The 12621-nt window shown below is 44.3% G+C and overlaps 1 protein-coding gene across 2 annotated transcripts in view; it reads left to right on the forward strand.

The window, feature by feature from the left end:
* pdia2 (protein disulfide isomerase family A, member 2) overlaps positions 1-12621 on the forward strand; it is a 35982-nt gene that overhangs the window by 22227 nt on the left and 1134 nt on the right. For both annotated transcript variants that reach the window (XM_028019125.1, XM_028019126.1), the window contains 6 exons: positions 48-185; positions 7144-7260; positions 7340-7465; positions 8102-8296; positions 8382-8502; positions 12372-12550. In XM_028019125.1, coding sequence (XP_027874926.1) covers positions 48-185; positions 7144-7260; positions 7340-7465; positions 8102-8296; positions 8382-8502; positions 12372-12550 — 876 coding nt within the window. The remainder of the gene's footprint in view (positions 1-47; positions 186-7143; positions 7261-7339; positions 7466-8101; positions 8297-8381; positions 8503-12371; positions 12551-12621) is intronic.

A 12621-nucleotide genomic window follows, 5' to 3' on the forward strand; every position in this document is an offset into this window, starting at 1 on the left:
CCATGTTTAAAACATCCATGTTGTTTCCTCTTGTTCCTTCATTCCAGAGTTTGGAAAGCGAGTCTGCCCATGTGTTCAAGGAGGTCTCTTTTGATTTGACTGATGTTGAGTTTGGAGTTACTGTAATTCCTGAAGTGTTTCAGAAGTATGAAGTGAAATCAGACTCAGTGGTGCTGTTCAAAAAGGTATGAGAAGACACAGACTCAACTGTCATCCATTGCTTTGGAAATCTATTGTTGTTAAGATTTTAAAATATCTCTGCAGGCCTCTGCAATGCCTACAGCATTCACACTAATGAATGCTGTAGTGTGAATTCACACTAATGAGTTCCAGTTTTCTGGTTGCTCCGTAAATTTTGCTGCACTTTTTCTCCTGCATACTTTGTGCTATTTTCACCATTCAACTTTTATGCTATTCAGCTTGCTCTCCTAATGCCAGTTATATATCTTGGTATTCATAACCTTCATACTTTTTATAATATTCAGCTTTTTATAAATTTTTATGAAACCGCTCCATCCTGTGGCAGAATTGAAAATTACAATATAAAATGAATGTGTTTCACAGTTGATGTTTTAGGTTCTGTCTATTAATGGCAATGAATCATCCAGTTTCAGGGCTGTCATGGAGGACACAAGACAGTGGCCATTTTGAAGTTGGACCGTTTAACAGCTTTTATGCTGTTTAAAACCTGGGAATAATTTGAGCTTTTGACATTGCTTTTTTCGTACTGCATGTGGGATGTTTTTTGTAGTCACTGTGCTAAACGATGCCTCCAAACAAATGTTAATATCTCAGGAACTATAAGAGGTATGGATTTCATTCACCCACCGTTTTTATCTGAAGGAATGGGGGAACATTCATGTCATTTTCATATTTTAGGTTTTACATGAGTTTTTTTTACTGTAACCCAGCATGCTAGTGGTATCCTAGATGCTATCATTAGTATTTTAGCTAGTTTTAGCTTTTTAGCTAATTTTGGCTTTTATTTGGGTTTTTCATATTGCATGGACTATTTCTTACCTTTCTGCAAGTCTTCAGCAGTTGGCGTCAGACGTTTTTGCCATTTTCACCAAAAGCATTCAGCATTCACACTTGTATTTTCATAGGAAATGCACACTTTCTAGTTTTAGTAGCTCAACATAAGCTCCCCTGGAGGGGGGGCACGACGGGCTGGGCTTTTTCCCATGGAGCCCGGCTGGGCTTAGCCCGAAGAGGAAACATGGGTCCCCCCTCCCATGGGCCCACCACCTGTGAGAGGGGCCAAAGGGGTCAGGTGCATTGTGAGATGGGTGGCGGCCGAGGGAAGGGACCGTGGCGGTCCGATCCTCGGTTGGCTCTTGGGACGTGGAATGTCAACTCTCTGGTGGGGAAGGAGCTGGAGCTAGTGTGTGAGGTTGAGGCTAGAAATAGTCGGTCTCGCCTCGATGGCTCTGGTTCTGGAACCAGTCTCCTTGAGAGTGGCTGGACATACTTCCACTCTGGAGTTGCCCAAGGTGAGAGGCGTCGGGCAGGAGTGGGCATACTTGTTGCTCCCCATCTCGGCGCCTGCACATTGGGGTTTACCCCGGTGAATGAGTGGGTAGCCTCCCTCCGCCTACGGGTGGGGGGGCAGGTCCTGAGTGTTGTTTGTGGCAATGGCAGTTCGGCCCGTAACTAGGGACTCCCTTCTTGGAGTCCCTAGAGGGGGTACTGGAGAGTGCCCCTCCTGGGGACTCCCTTGTTCTGCTGGGGGACTTCAATGCTCACGTGGGCAATGACAGTGAGACCTGGAGGGGCGTGGTTGGGAGGAACGGCCCCCCCGATCTGAACTGGAATGGTGTTCTGTTGTTGGACTTCTGTGCTCGTCACGGATTGTCCATAATGAACACCATGTTCAGGCATAAGGGTGTCCACACGTGCACTTGGAACCAGGACACCCTAGGCCGCAGTTCGATGTTGTAATCGTTTCATCGGATCTGCAGCCGCATGTCTTGGACACTCGGGTGAAGAAAGGTGCGGAGCGGTTTACTGACCACTGCCTGGTGGTGAGTTGGCTCCGGTGGTGGGGGAGGATGCCGGTCAGACCTGGAAGGTCCAAACGTGTTGTGAGGGTCTGCTGGGAACGTCTGGCAGAATCCACTATGAGATAGAGCTTTAACTCCCATCTCCGGCAGAACGTCAAACACGTTCCCGGGGAGGTGGAGGACATTGAACCTGAGTGGACCATATTCCATGCCTCCATTGTCGAGGTGGCTCATCTGAGCTGTGGCCGCAAGGTTGTCGGTGCCTGTCGTGGCGGCAACCCTCGTACCCGTTGGTGGACATCTTTGGTGAGGGATGCTGTCTGGCTGAAGAAGGAGTCCTATCGGGCCTTTTTGGCCTGTGGGACTCCGGAAACAGCTGATGGGTACCGGCGGGCGAAGTGGCATGTGGCTCGGGTGGTTGCTGAGGCAAAACCTCGGGCATGGGAGGAGTTTGGAGAGGCCAATGAGAAAGACTTCCATACGGCTTCGAGGCGATTCTGGTCCACCATCCGGCATCTCAGGAGGGAGAAGCAGTACGGCACCAACACTGTTTACAGTGGGGATGGTGTGCTGCTGACCTCGACTCGGGATGTTGTGGGCCGGTGGGTAGAATACTTCAAAGACCTCCTCAATCCCACCAACAGCCTTCCATTGAGGAAGCTGAGTCTGGGGACTCTGTGTTGGGCTCTCCAATCTCTGGGGATGAGGTCGCCGAGGTGGTTAAAAAGCTCCTTAGTGGCAGAGCCCCGGGGGTGGATGAGATCCGCCTGGAGTTCCTTAAATCTCCGGATGTTGTAGGGTTGTGTTGGCTGACGCGGCTCTGCAATATCCTATGGACATCGGGGGCAGTTCCCCTGGATTGGCAGATCAGGGGGGTGGTTCAAAAAGGGGCACCAGAGGGTGTGCTCCAACTATAAGGGGGGTCACACTCTTAAGCCTCCCTGGCAAGGTCTATTCAGGGGTCCTGAAGAGGAGGGTCCATCGGATAGTTGAACCTCGGATTCAGGAAGAGCAGTGTGGTTTTCGTCCTGGTCGTGTAACACTGGACCAGCTCTACACCCTCAGCAGGGTCCTGGAGGGTGCATGGGAATTCGCCCAACCGGTCTACATGTGTTTTGTGGACTTGGAGAAGGCGTTCGACCGTGTCCCTCGGGGAGCCCTGTGGAGGGTCCTCCGGGAGTATGGGGTACCGGGCCCCTTGATACGTGCTGTCAGGTCCCTGTATGACCGGTGTCGGAGTCTGGTCTGCATTGCTGGCAGTAAGTTGGGCTTGTTTCCGGTGAGAGTTGGACTCTTCCAGGGCTGCCCTTTATCACCGTTTCTGTTCATTACTTTTATGGACAGAATTTCTAGATGCAGTCAAGGTGTTGAGCGGATCCGTTTTGGTGCCCTTAGGATCTCATCTCTGCTTTTTGCAGATGATGTGGTCCTTTTGGCTTCATCAGGTCGTGATCTGCAGCTCGCTGGAGCGGTTCGCAGCCAAGTGTGAAGCGGCTGGGATGGCGATCAGTGCCTCCAAATCCGAGGCCATGGTCTTGAGCCAGAAAAGGATAGAGTGCCTTCTCCGGGTCGGGGGGGATGTCCTGCCCCAAGTGGAGGAGTTCAAGTATCTCGGGAGCTTGTTCACAAATGAGGGAAGAAGGGAGCGGGAGATCGACAAGCGGATTGGCGCAGCGTTGCCGTCAAGCGGGCGGTGTACCGGTCCGTCGTGGTGAAGAGAGAGCTGAGCCAAAAAGTGAAGCTCTTGATTTACCGGTCGATCTACATTCCCACCCTCATCTATGGTCATGAGCTTTGGGTCATGACCGAAAGAACGAGATCGCGGATACAAGCGGCCGAAATGGGTTTTCTCCGTAGGGTGGCTGGGCTCTCCCTTAGAGATAGGGTGAGAGGCTCAGTCATCTGGGAGGGACTCAGAGTAGAGCCGCTGCTCTTTCACATCGAGAGGAGCCAGTTGAGGTGGCTCGGGCATCTGGTCAAGATACCTCCTGGACGCCTCCCTGGTGAGGTGTTCCGGGCACGCCCCACCAGGAGGAGACCCCAGGGAAGACCCAGGACACGCTGGAGGGACTATGTCTCTCGGCTGGCCTGGGGACGCCTCGGGATTCCCCCGGAAGAGCTAGAAGAAGTGGCCAGGGAGAGGGAAGTCTGGGCCTCCCTTCTGAAGCTGCTACCCCCGCGACCCGACCTCAGATAAGCGGAAGAAGATGGATGGATGAATGGATGGACATACTGTAAGCTCCAAGGGTAATGTTTAAGATCAGCTTAAGTCAACTGTCAAAAACCTCCAAAACTCTAGAACCATGCACAGTTGGTTTTTATTATCATTAAAAGTACCCTACTTAAAAGATGACTCAAATAATTTTATTGTCCACATCTCACATTAGAATTTTATATACTTCTTTAATTGGTAAGCTTTTAGCAGAAAAAAGCAAAAGCAAAAATTCAGTTAGTGATGATAAATTTTGAAAACACATAATTCAACTTTCTATCCTTAGCCACTGTTACTAGTAACTCAGAGAGGCTTTTGAGTAGCAGTTCAACTCATACCCCAGTTGGTAATCAATTCTGACAACAGGTGACCCCAAAGTCTTTGGACGGAAGCTTTCTTCTTCGCTGCAGAGTCTTCCTTTGGATGGACACAAGATAAATGTTGTTGTTGTCCTCTGGATGGTTCAGCTTCTCATCAACTGTGAGCACCTTGTCCATCGACCAAGTCTGTTGTAGAAACTAGAAATCTCTTTATGGGCCATCTAATCAGGAACCATGGGCAAGGGCAGTTGGCTTCACCCTTTTTCAGCAGAGCATAGTGTTTGTCTCTGTAGCTCTGTGGCACGGTCCTCTGTAGGTCTTCTGTCTGCATCCCTTGTTGACGTCGACTTCTGCAGTGGGTACTAAGCACTTTCTTCTCCTCTTTTCAGAATCTTTCATACTTTCTCCGCACATGGTTGTGTATGGCAAAAGGCTATGTGACTCATCAACAGTGCTGTTTAACGCCCTTAGAGAGTCACTTCCCCCTTTTCTGTGGCCATCTGAAGTTACTTCCCCAAATTCACTCTTGCTACTTTTTTAGTTCCTCTTAGGTATTCTCCAGTCTTTGTTTAGTTCCCTTTCTCTCTGTTCTGTTCTGACCCTAACCGACTTGGGTTTGGTCTACTTACAGCAATGAATGTATGTAATAAATTCTATACATCTAACAATTACATTTAATTTTAATATTTTATTAATACTTCATAATCATCCATCCATCCATCCATCCATCCATCTTCTTCCGCTTATCCGAGGTCGGGTCGCGGGGGTAGCAGCTTCAGAAGGGAGGCCCAGACTTCCCTCTCCCCAGCCACTTCTTCCAGCTCCTCCGGGGGAATCCCGAGGCGTTCCCAGGCCAGCCGAGAGACATAGTCCCTCCAGCGTGTCCTGGGTCTTCCCCGGGGCCTCCTCCCGGTGGGACGTGCCCGGAACACCTCACCAGGGAGGCGTCCAGGAGGCATCCTGACCAGATGCCCAAGCCACCTCAACTGGCTCCTCTCGATGTGAAGGAGCAGCGGCTCTACTCTGAGTCCCTCCCGGATGACTGAGCTTCTCACCCTATCTCTAAGGGAGAGCCCAGCCACCCTACGGAGAAAACCCATTTCGGCCGCTTGTATCCGCGATCTCGTTCTTTCGGTCATGACCCAAAGCTCATGACCATAGATGAGGGTGGGAACGTAGATCGACCGGTAAATCGAGAGCTTCGCTTTTTGGCTCAGCTCTCTCTTCACCACGACGGACCGGTACAGCGCCCGCTTGACAGCAGACGCTGCGCCAATCCGCCTGTCGATCTCCCGCTCCCTTCTTCCCCCATTCGTGAACAAGATCCCGAGATACTTAAACTCCTCCACTTGGGGCAGGACACCCCCCCTGACCCGGAGAAGGCACTCTACCCTTTTCCGGCTCAAGACCATGGCCTCGGATTTGGAGGCACTGATCCCCATCCCGGCCGCTTCACACTCGGCTGCGAACCGATCCAGCGAGAGCTGCAGATCACGATCTGATGAAGCCAAAAGGACCACATCGTCTGCGAAAAGCAGAGATGAGATCCTAAGGCCACCAAATCGGATCCCCTCAACACCTTGGCTGCGCCTAGAAATTCTGTCCATGAAAGTGATGAACAGAATCGGTGACAAAGGGCAGCCCTGGCGGAGTCCAACTCTCACCGGAAACGAGCCCGACTTACTGCCGGCAATGTGGACCAGACTCTGACACCGGTCATACAGGGACCTGACAGCCCGTATCAAAGGGCCCGGTGCCCCATACTCCCGGAGGACCCTCCACAGGGCTCCCCGAGGGACACGGTCGAACGCCTTCTCCAAGTCCACAAAACACATGTAGACCGGTTGGGCGAATTCCCATGCACCCTCCAGGACCCTGCTGAGGGTGTAGAGCTGGTCCAGTGTTACACGACCAGGACGAAAACCACACTGCTCTTCCTGAATCCGAGGTTCAACTATCCGATGGACCCTCCTCTTCAGGACCCCTGAATAGACCTTGCCAGGGAGGCTTAAGAGTGTGACCCCTCTATAATTGGAGCACACCCTCCGGTCCCCCTTTTTGAACAGGGGGACCACCACCCCAGTCTGCCAATCCAGGGGAACTGCCCCCGATGTCCATGCGATATTGCAGAGTCGCGTCAACCAACACAACCCTACAAGTATGCCCAACCCTGGGCATACTGGTTGCTCCCCATCTCAGCGCCTGTACTTCATAATCATCATTCAATAATTATTTAATCAAAAATATTAAAACCACATAATCAACATGAAATAATAACAGTTTATAATAACAGTTACATGTATCTCTTAGGCCCATTTCACTTCTGCAAAATAGAAAACACATTTCAGTGACGATGCTTTTCTTCTTCTTAATCACCAATGAAACTGAAAAGATCTCACCATTACGCACCAGTTAGTACAACACAAGATAGCAAATGCAGATTAATAACTGCAATTATTGCCACTTCTATTCAATTAAAAGAATTGACATATTAAAATCACAGTTTATTAATTTTTTGCTGGTTCATCAGTTAATTGTCACAAATTTATTTTAGCTCAAATCATTTTTTATGTGTTCAGTGTGATTAAAGAAGTTATGTTTCTGGTAGTTTGATGATGGCAGAGAAGACTATGTGTGGTCAGAAGAAGATAAATTAGACAAACACAACTTAAGCTCCTTCATCAAGGAAAACAGCCTGGAGCTCATCATCCCATTCAACCCCGAGGTAAAGCATTCAGGCTTATCAACATGATTAGAAGTACAAATTTGAATCTATAATAAAAATATTCATTCTATGTTTTCAGGTAGCAGACAAGATCTTTGCTTCTCGCATCCGCCTGCATAGCCTGCTGTTCATCAACTCCACAGTGCAGGGTCAGCTGGAGCTGGTGGAGGAGGCCAAGGCTGTTGCCAAGAAGTTTAAGGGCAAGGTAAGAGCTGGGCTCTGTCTATATGCCGACATTTATCGGTTTGCCTTGGAGTCTGGAAACTGGACTACTTTGTTGAGACAAAGGAATAAGCCCACAACATGAAACTGCTTGTTTTAAGACAGATCTTCAGCAGTTAGTAACAGTATTACATAAAACTGACTCTTTTTTTTAGCTTTCCATCATGTTATAATGTTATTCCATCATCAAAAACATAACTGCAGTGTTGCTTAGATTCTTTCATGCATGTTTGAGAAATCCTTTAGGCTAGACTTCAGACTAGCCAACAGCAATTTGTAAACACCTGGTGGAACTGTGTATGTGCTGAACTCATTATATAAGCTACTTCTCCATGCAGTGCTGGTAAAAACATTGTGAAAGGGTTAATAGAGAAGCCGTGTTCTGATGACTTCCTGAAGGTGGAATTTCAGAAAGAGCAGGAGTTTTTAAAGAGACAGAGAACCAATTTTAAGGTGTTAAATTACAAAGTAAAATTTTTTTCAATTCATATTTGATATTACAGCCTTTTTATAACATCCAAAGGTAACATTGTTACTTGATTGTGCTATAAAATGGCACTATGTGCCTGGAAAACACATTACACTGACAAAAACAGAACTTTCTGTGTGTGTTATCTAGATGCTGTTTGTTCTGATTGATGTGACACAGGCCCTGTCACATGTGCTAAATTATTTTGGAGTGTCAGAAAGCGACGCACCTACTGCAAGGATCATCCACATGGAAACACAGAAGAAGTTCAGTATTCCCTCTGGAGCTCTAACAGCAGATTCCCTGTGGCTGCTGTGTCAGGAAGTTGTTGATGGCATTGCAATGGTAAAACAGATGCTCACCCACTTATTAAATGCAGTTACTCACCCATATTAAATCCAGTCACTTGTCTTGTCACTATATGCTGCAGCCATACTATCGTACTGAAGAAATCCCAGAGGACTGGGACAAAGAACCAGTCAAAGTCCTGGTGGGCAAGAATTTTAAATCCGTGGCTCTGGACCCGGCCAAAAACGTCTTTATTGAGTTTTGTGAGTTAATTTGTACCATATCAGCATTTTTATCATTATTTTACTAACTGCTCAAAACAGTTGGTTCAAATTACAAATGAACATACTTCTGTTGTTCATATATGATTAATTTTCATCTTCAATATGATGAAGAGAAAATTAAATACTTGTCAATTTAACTCATTCACAATTATGCAAGCATTCATAAACTCTTAATTGATCTATGTGATGAAGGTCAAGGTCAGATTTATTCATGTTGCATATTTGCAAACAACCAAGTGCTGTACACAAACAGTAGGTAGAAATACTGTACACAACAATAAGGATAGACAAACACAACACATAAACAGATGTAGTAAGTAAAATATGCAAATAGATACAAATACAAGTAATAGATACAAATACAAATACCATTAATAATTAACAATAAATATCTCTGATAATATCAACCTTTCTAACTTTATATCTGATGTTTCATTTAGTTTTATTTTATTTCATATGTAAGTTAATATTACATTTTATGTTTTATTTTACAACTTCTTTCAGTGCCCTTCCCTCCCCAGAATTGAAACACTATTGCAAATCTGTTCATATTTAATAACTTATCTGTACAAACCACTGGCTCCAGCATTGTATAACCTTATTATCAAAACCTCGAAATAATTTCCAAAATCAGTTTATTAAGTGAATCAGTAACATTTAATCAAGACTACTCAGTTTGAGAGAGAAAAAGTGCAAATCATTCAATGGGATGTGCATTTTTAGATTTAATACAGTAAAACTTTTTACAGCTGTGAGCATTGGTTATGTACAGCTTCAGTTTAGTTTTTCACAAGGAAAATAGTTTTTAACATTTATTGTGTAAACATTTGCAGCAGTGTTGCTTATATCCCAGCTTGTCAGATGAGAAGAGATGAATTGTGCATAACATTTTCCATTAACAGTAAAAATAGGTTTCGTCTATTTCCTGGCCTTTTTCTGCGAGCTACATTTCTTGCTTATGATGGAGTATAAGGGTCGGGCTCTGAGTTTTTGATTTGTGTCTTAAATACAAGTAAAGTTGTACAAAATGAAAGTCATAATTTTATAACTTTCCATCATACTGCGCTAAATTGCGGAATACGGAGTAAATACTAAATGTTTTAGCACATCACCAGCAAATTTTCAGCCCCTTTGAAACGATTGTTTGAGCAACTTTTTATTTAATAGATAGAACCAGACTTGCTGAGAGGGTCACGTTATATCATTCTATCGAAGCTTTTTAATTTAACAACTTTCTTCCAGCAATGTTACATCTTTATTTTGCCAATATTTAAATTATTCAGACTTGGTTCTTGTAGTATTATGACTGTATTCTTGTATTTGAAAATAAAAATCTCTTAGCCTGGCCATAACTCCGTCATTCTTGCTTTACTGACCTCTGCTGCCGTTTTACTTTTCACTGTCAAACTCCATCTCTCCTCTATGACGGTAGTTATATTTCAAAAACATCACCACTTGTATCCCCCGACCCTCTGCTCAGTTTACAACGTTGATGTGTAGCTACTTCTACTGGCTTGAACAGGCAGCCTGTTGATTAGTTACGCCCCGCTATTTGAGTACTGCTCTAAAGCAACACACTATGGTTTTAAGTGCTTTGCTTTGCAGTAGTTAGATTGCATACAGGTGTCATCTTCACAACATGCAGACTCCAATAAAAGATTTTGTTGGAGTTGTTGCATTTTTTCCCTTATTTCTGGAAAATTAAGTGGAACTTTTCAACATTACTCAGAATATTTTGTCCATCCATCCATCCACCCATCTCTCTCTGGTGGGATGCATTGGGAATTAGAATTCTGGAAGCAAAAAATTTACCATCCTCACAAGGTTGCATCAAAATTGTTGCTGAGTCAGAACTTGTGTTGATATTTGGCTCATGTAATTACTAATAATTTGATCAATAATTTATTATTGATTAAATTGTTAATAAAATCTAAGTTATTTAGTTAAATCAGGGCACCATCTAGAATTTCTGGAATAATAAGCCAAACTCAGTCTCTGGTGAAGGAATGAATTCAGACCACTGGCAGAAGAAACTCTTCGCACAAGAAGGCATGATCACTGACACATTCATTTCGAATCAAGTCTGAGAGTTTATTATTAAAGTAGCCCAACTTCACAGCTGAATTATTCCTCTTTCTTTAACTACTAGTATGCAATCTAACTACTGATAAGACAAATGAATATATTGAATAATAAAATGAGAACTCAGATTAATGAGAGAACTATGACAACATGAAAGGGAATATTGAAAAATAACTTCCAACTAATTAACTGATTAAACAAGAAAAGAAAGGGAAAATCCCTTTTGCAGAACCATGAATGCAGCACAACAGTGTTGTAGGACAGAGTTACCCCTTTCCTCTGGCCAAGGAAGATTAAGATCAGATCAAAAGGGAAGGAAGTCAGGTTACTACCCAGACCCAGAGTGGCTCACCACTTTGAGACAAAGAGTGGTAAAACTCCACCAGTTGAGGGCTTACATTTAGACTGCACAAAGAAGATATGGTTTTAGGCGACCACAAAGTAGATATGAATTTGAAATCAAGGAAAGAAGAGAACAAGAGGGAGAAGAGAGTGGCTGAAAGTGAGATAATGAATTCTAGTCATGCTAGCAACAACATAATGTAAGAATATCACAGCATATAATAAGATAATAATACTTTATTGATCCTCTTAGGGGGAACATTTGTTTGTCCTAGCATAGTACACAAAATAATAATAAAAAAATAAAAATTAAAATAAAGTAATAACAATAAATATACAACAATAATAAATAACAATGAGCAGTGATAGTCCTAAGGACACACATATTGCTCAGTACATTACTAAATATGTATTCAACATGTAAAGCACACAGCTCTAGAGACTATCTATGAATTATAAAGTCTGATAGCCTCCGGCAGAAAAGACTTGCTGCAGCGTTCTTTAGCACATCTGGCCTGTAGTAATCTTTGGCTAGCTCTGCTCCTCAGGCTGTCCACCACACTGAGCTGTCCTTGATAGCTCTGATCTTCTTCAGCTTTCTGTCTCTCTTTATCTCTTCCAGTGGAGCCAGCTTGATCTCCACAACTGACCTCCATTAATCAGCACAACACTAATCAAGCATGCAACAGAAAAGAGATTAAAACACCTATTTCAGCCTAGATAATAATCACTCAGTTGATAGTCAGTCAGGTCAAAGCAATGTCCAAAACTCCAAAAATCGTTGGAACAGGAAACAACTTGTTCTCTTCCAGCAGAAGGCGTATGGTTGGCTGACATCCCAGGTAAGTTTTCAGCAGAATCTCTGGTACTTTGAGATGGAAAAACCAAGGAAAATATCGTTTTCTTGGAAAAATGGAGAGGCTGTCACAGCCCTCTGCAGGCAGATGCATCACGTCTCTATGCGCAGAAATGCAGGGTACACAGACCACTTTCTGATCCACTGAACACTTCAAAGGTTCTGAAATAAATTGTCTTCCTGGCCAGCACGTTAGAAGAAAAGGTCCTGTGTCTCAGTTGAATGCTGACTACAAAGACAAAAGCAAGATTCAGATCTTATTTTTTGAGGTGAGATCAGTTCTTATCTGATCACCTCCAAGTTTTATTGCAATAGATTGGGTCGGCAGTGATGTCTCCAGTACAAAAGATTTCTTAGGAATTAGATCTGATCAGTTTGTGACCAGTAAAGAATCCCTACAGATGTTAATAGATCATCTGAACTGACTGAGAGTTTTTGAAGGGTATTTTTTCTTAAACAAATAACCTCAAATATTTAAAAGAGAATGTTGCAGTGATTGAATATTATAAATTTTTATTATTTCTGCAGTTGCCTTAGTTTTCCTTACATCTTGTCTCTGTTTGTGTAGATGCTCCATGGTGTGGACACTGCAAAGAACTGGCTCCAATTTGGGACCAGCTGGGAGAGAAATATGCTGATCATGAAAACATCATCATAGCCAAGATGGACGCCACAGCCAATGAAGTGGAGTCGCTTGTCATTTCAGGATTTCCAACCATCAAATATTACCCAGCTGAAGGCAAAGAGGTAGAAACGCTCAGCTCACCACAGAGATGCAAAAGCCATAAAAAAAAATTTACCGTTTCATTTTGCTGTTT

This window comes from Xiphophorus couchianus, chromosome 5, assembly GCF_001444195.1.
Source record: "Xiphophorus couchianus chromosome 5, X_couchianus-1.0, whole genome shotgun sequence".
In the NCBI taxonomy this organism is placed as follows: Eukaryota; Metazoa; Chordata; class Actinopteri; order Cyprinodontiformes; family Poeciliidae; genus Xiphophorus; species Xiphophorus couchianus.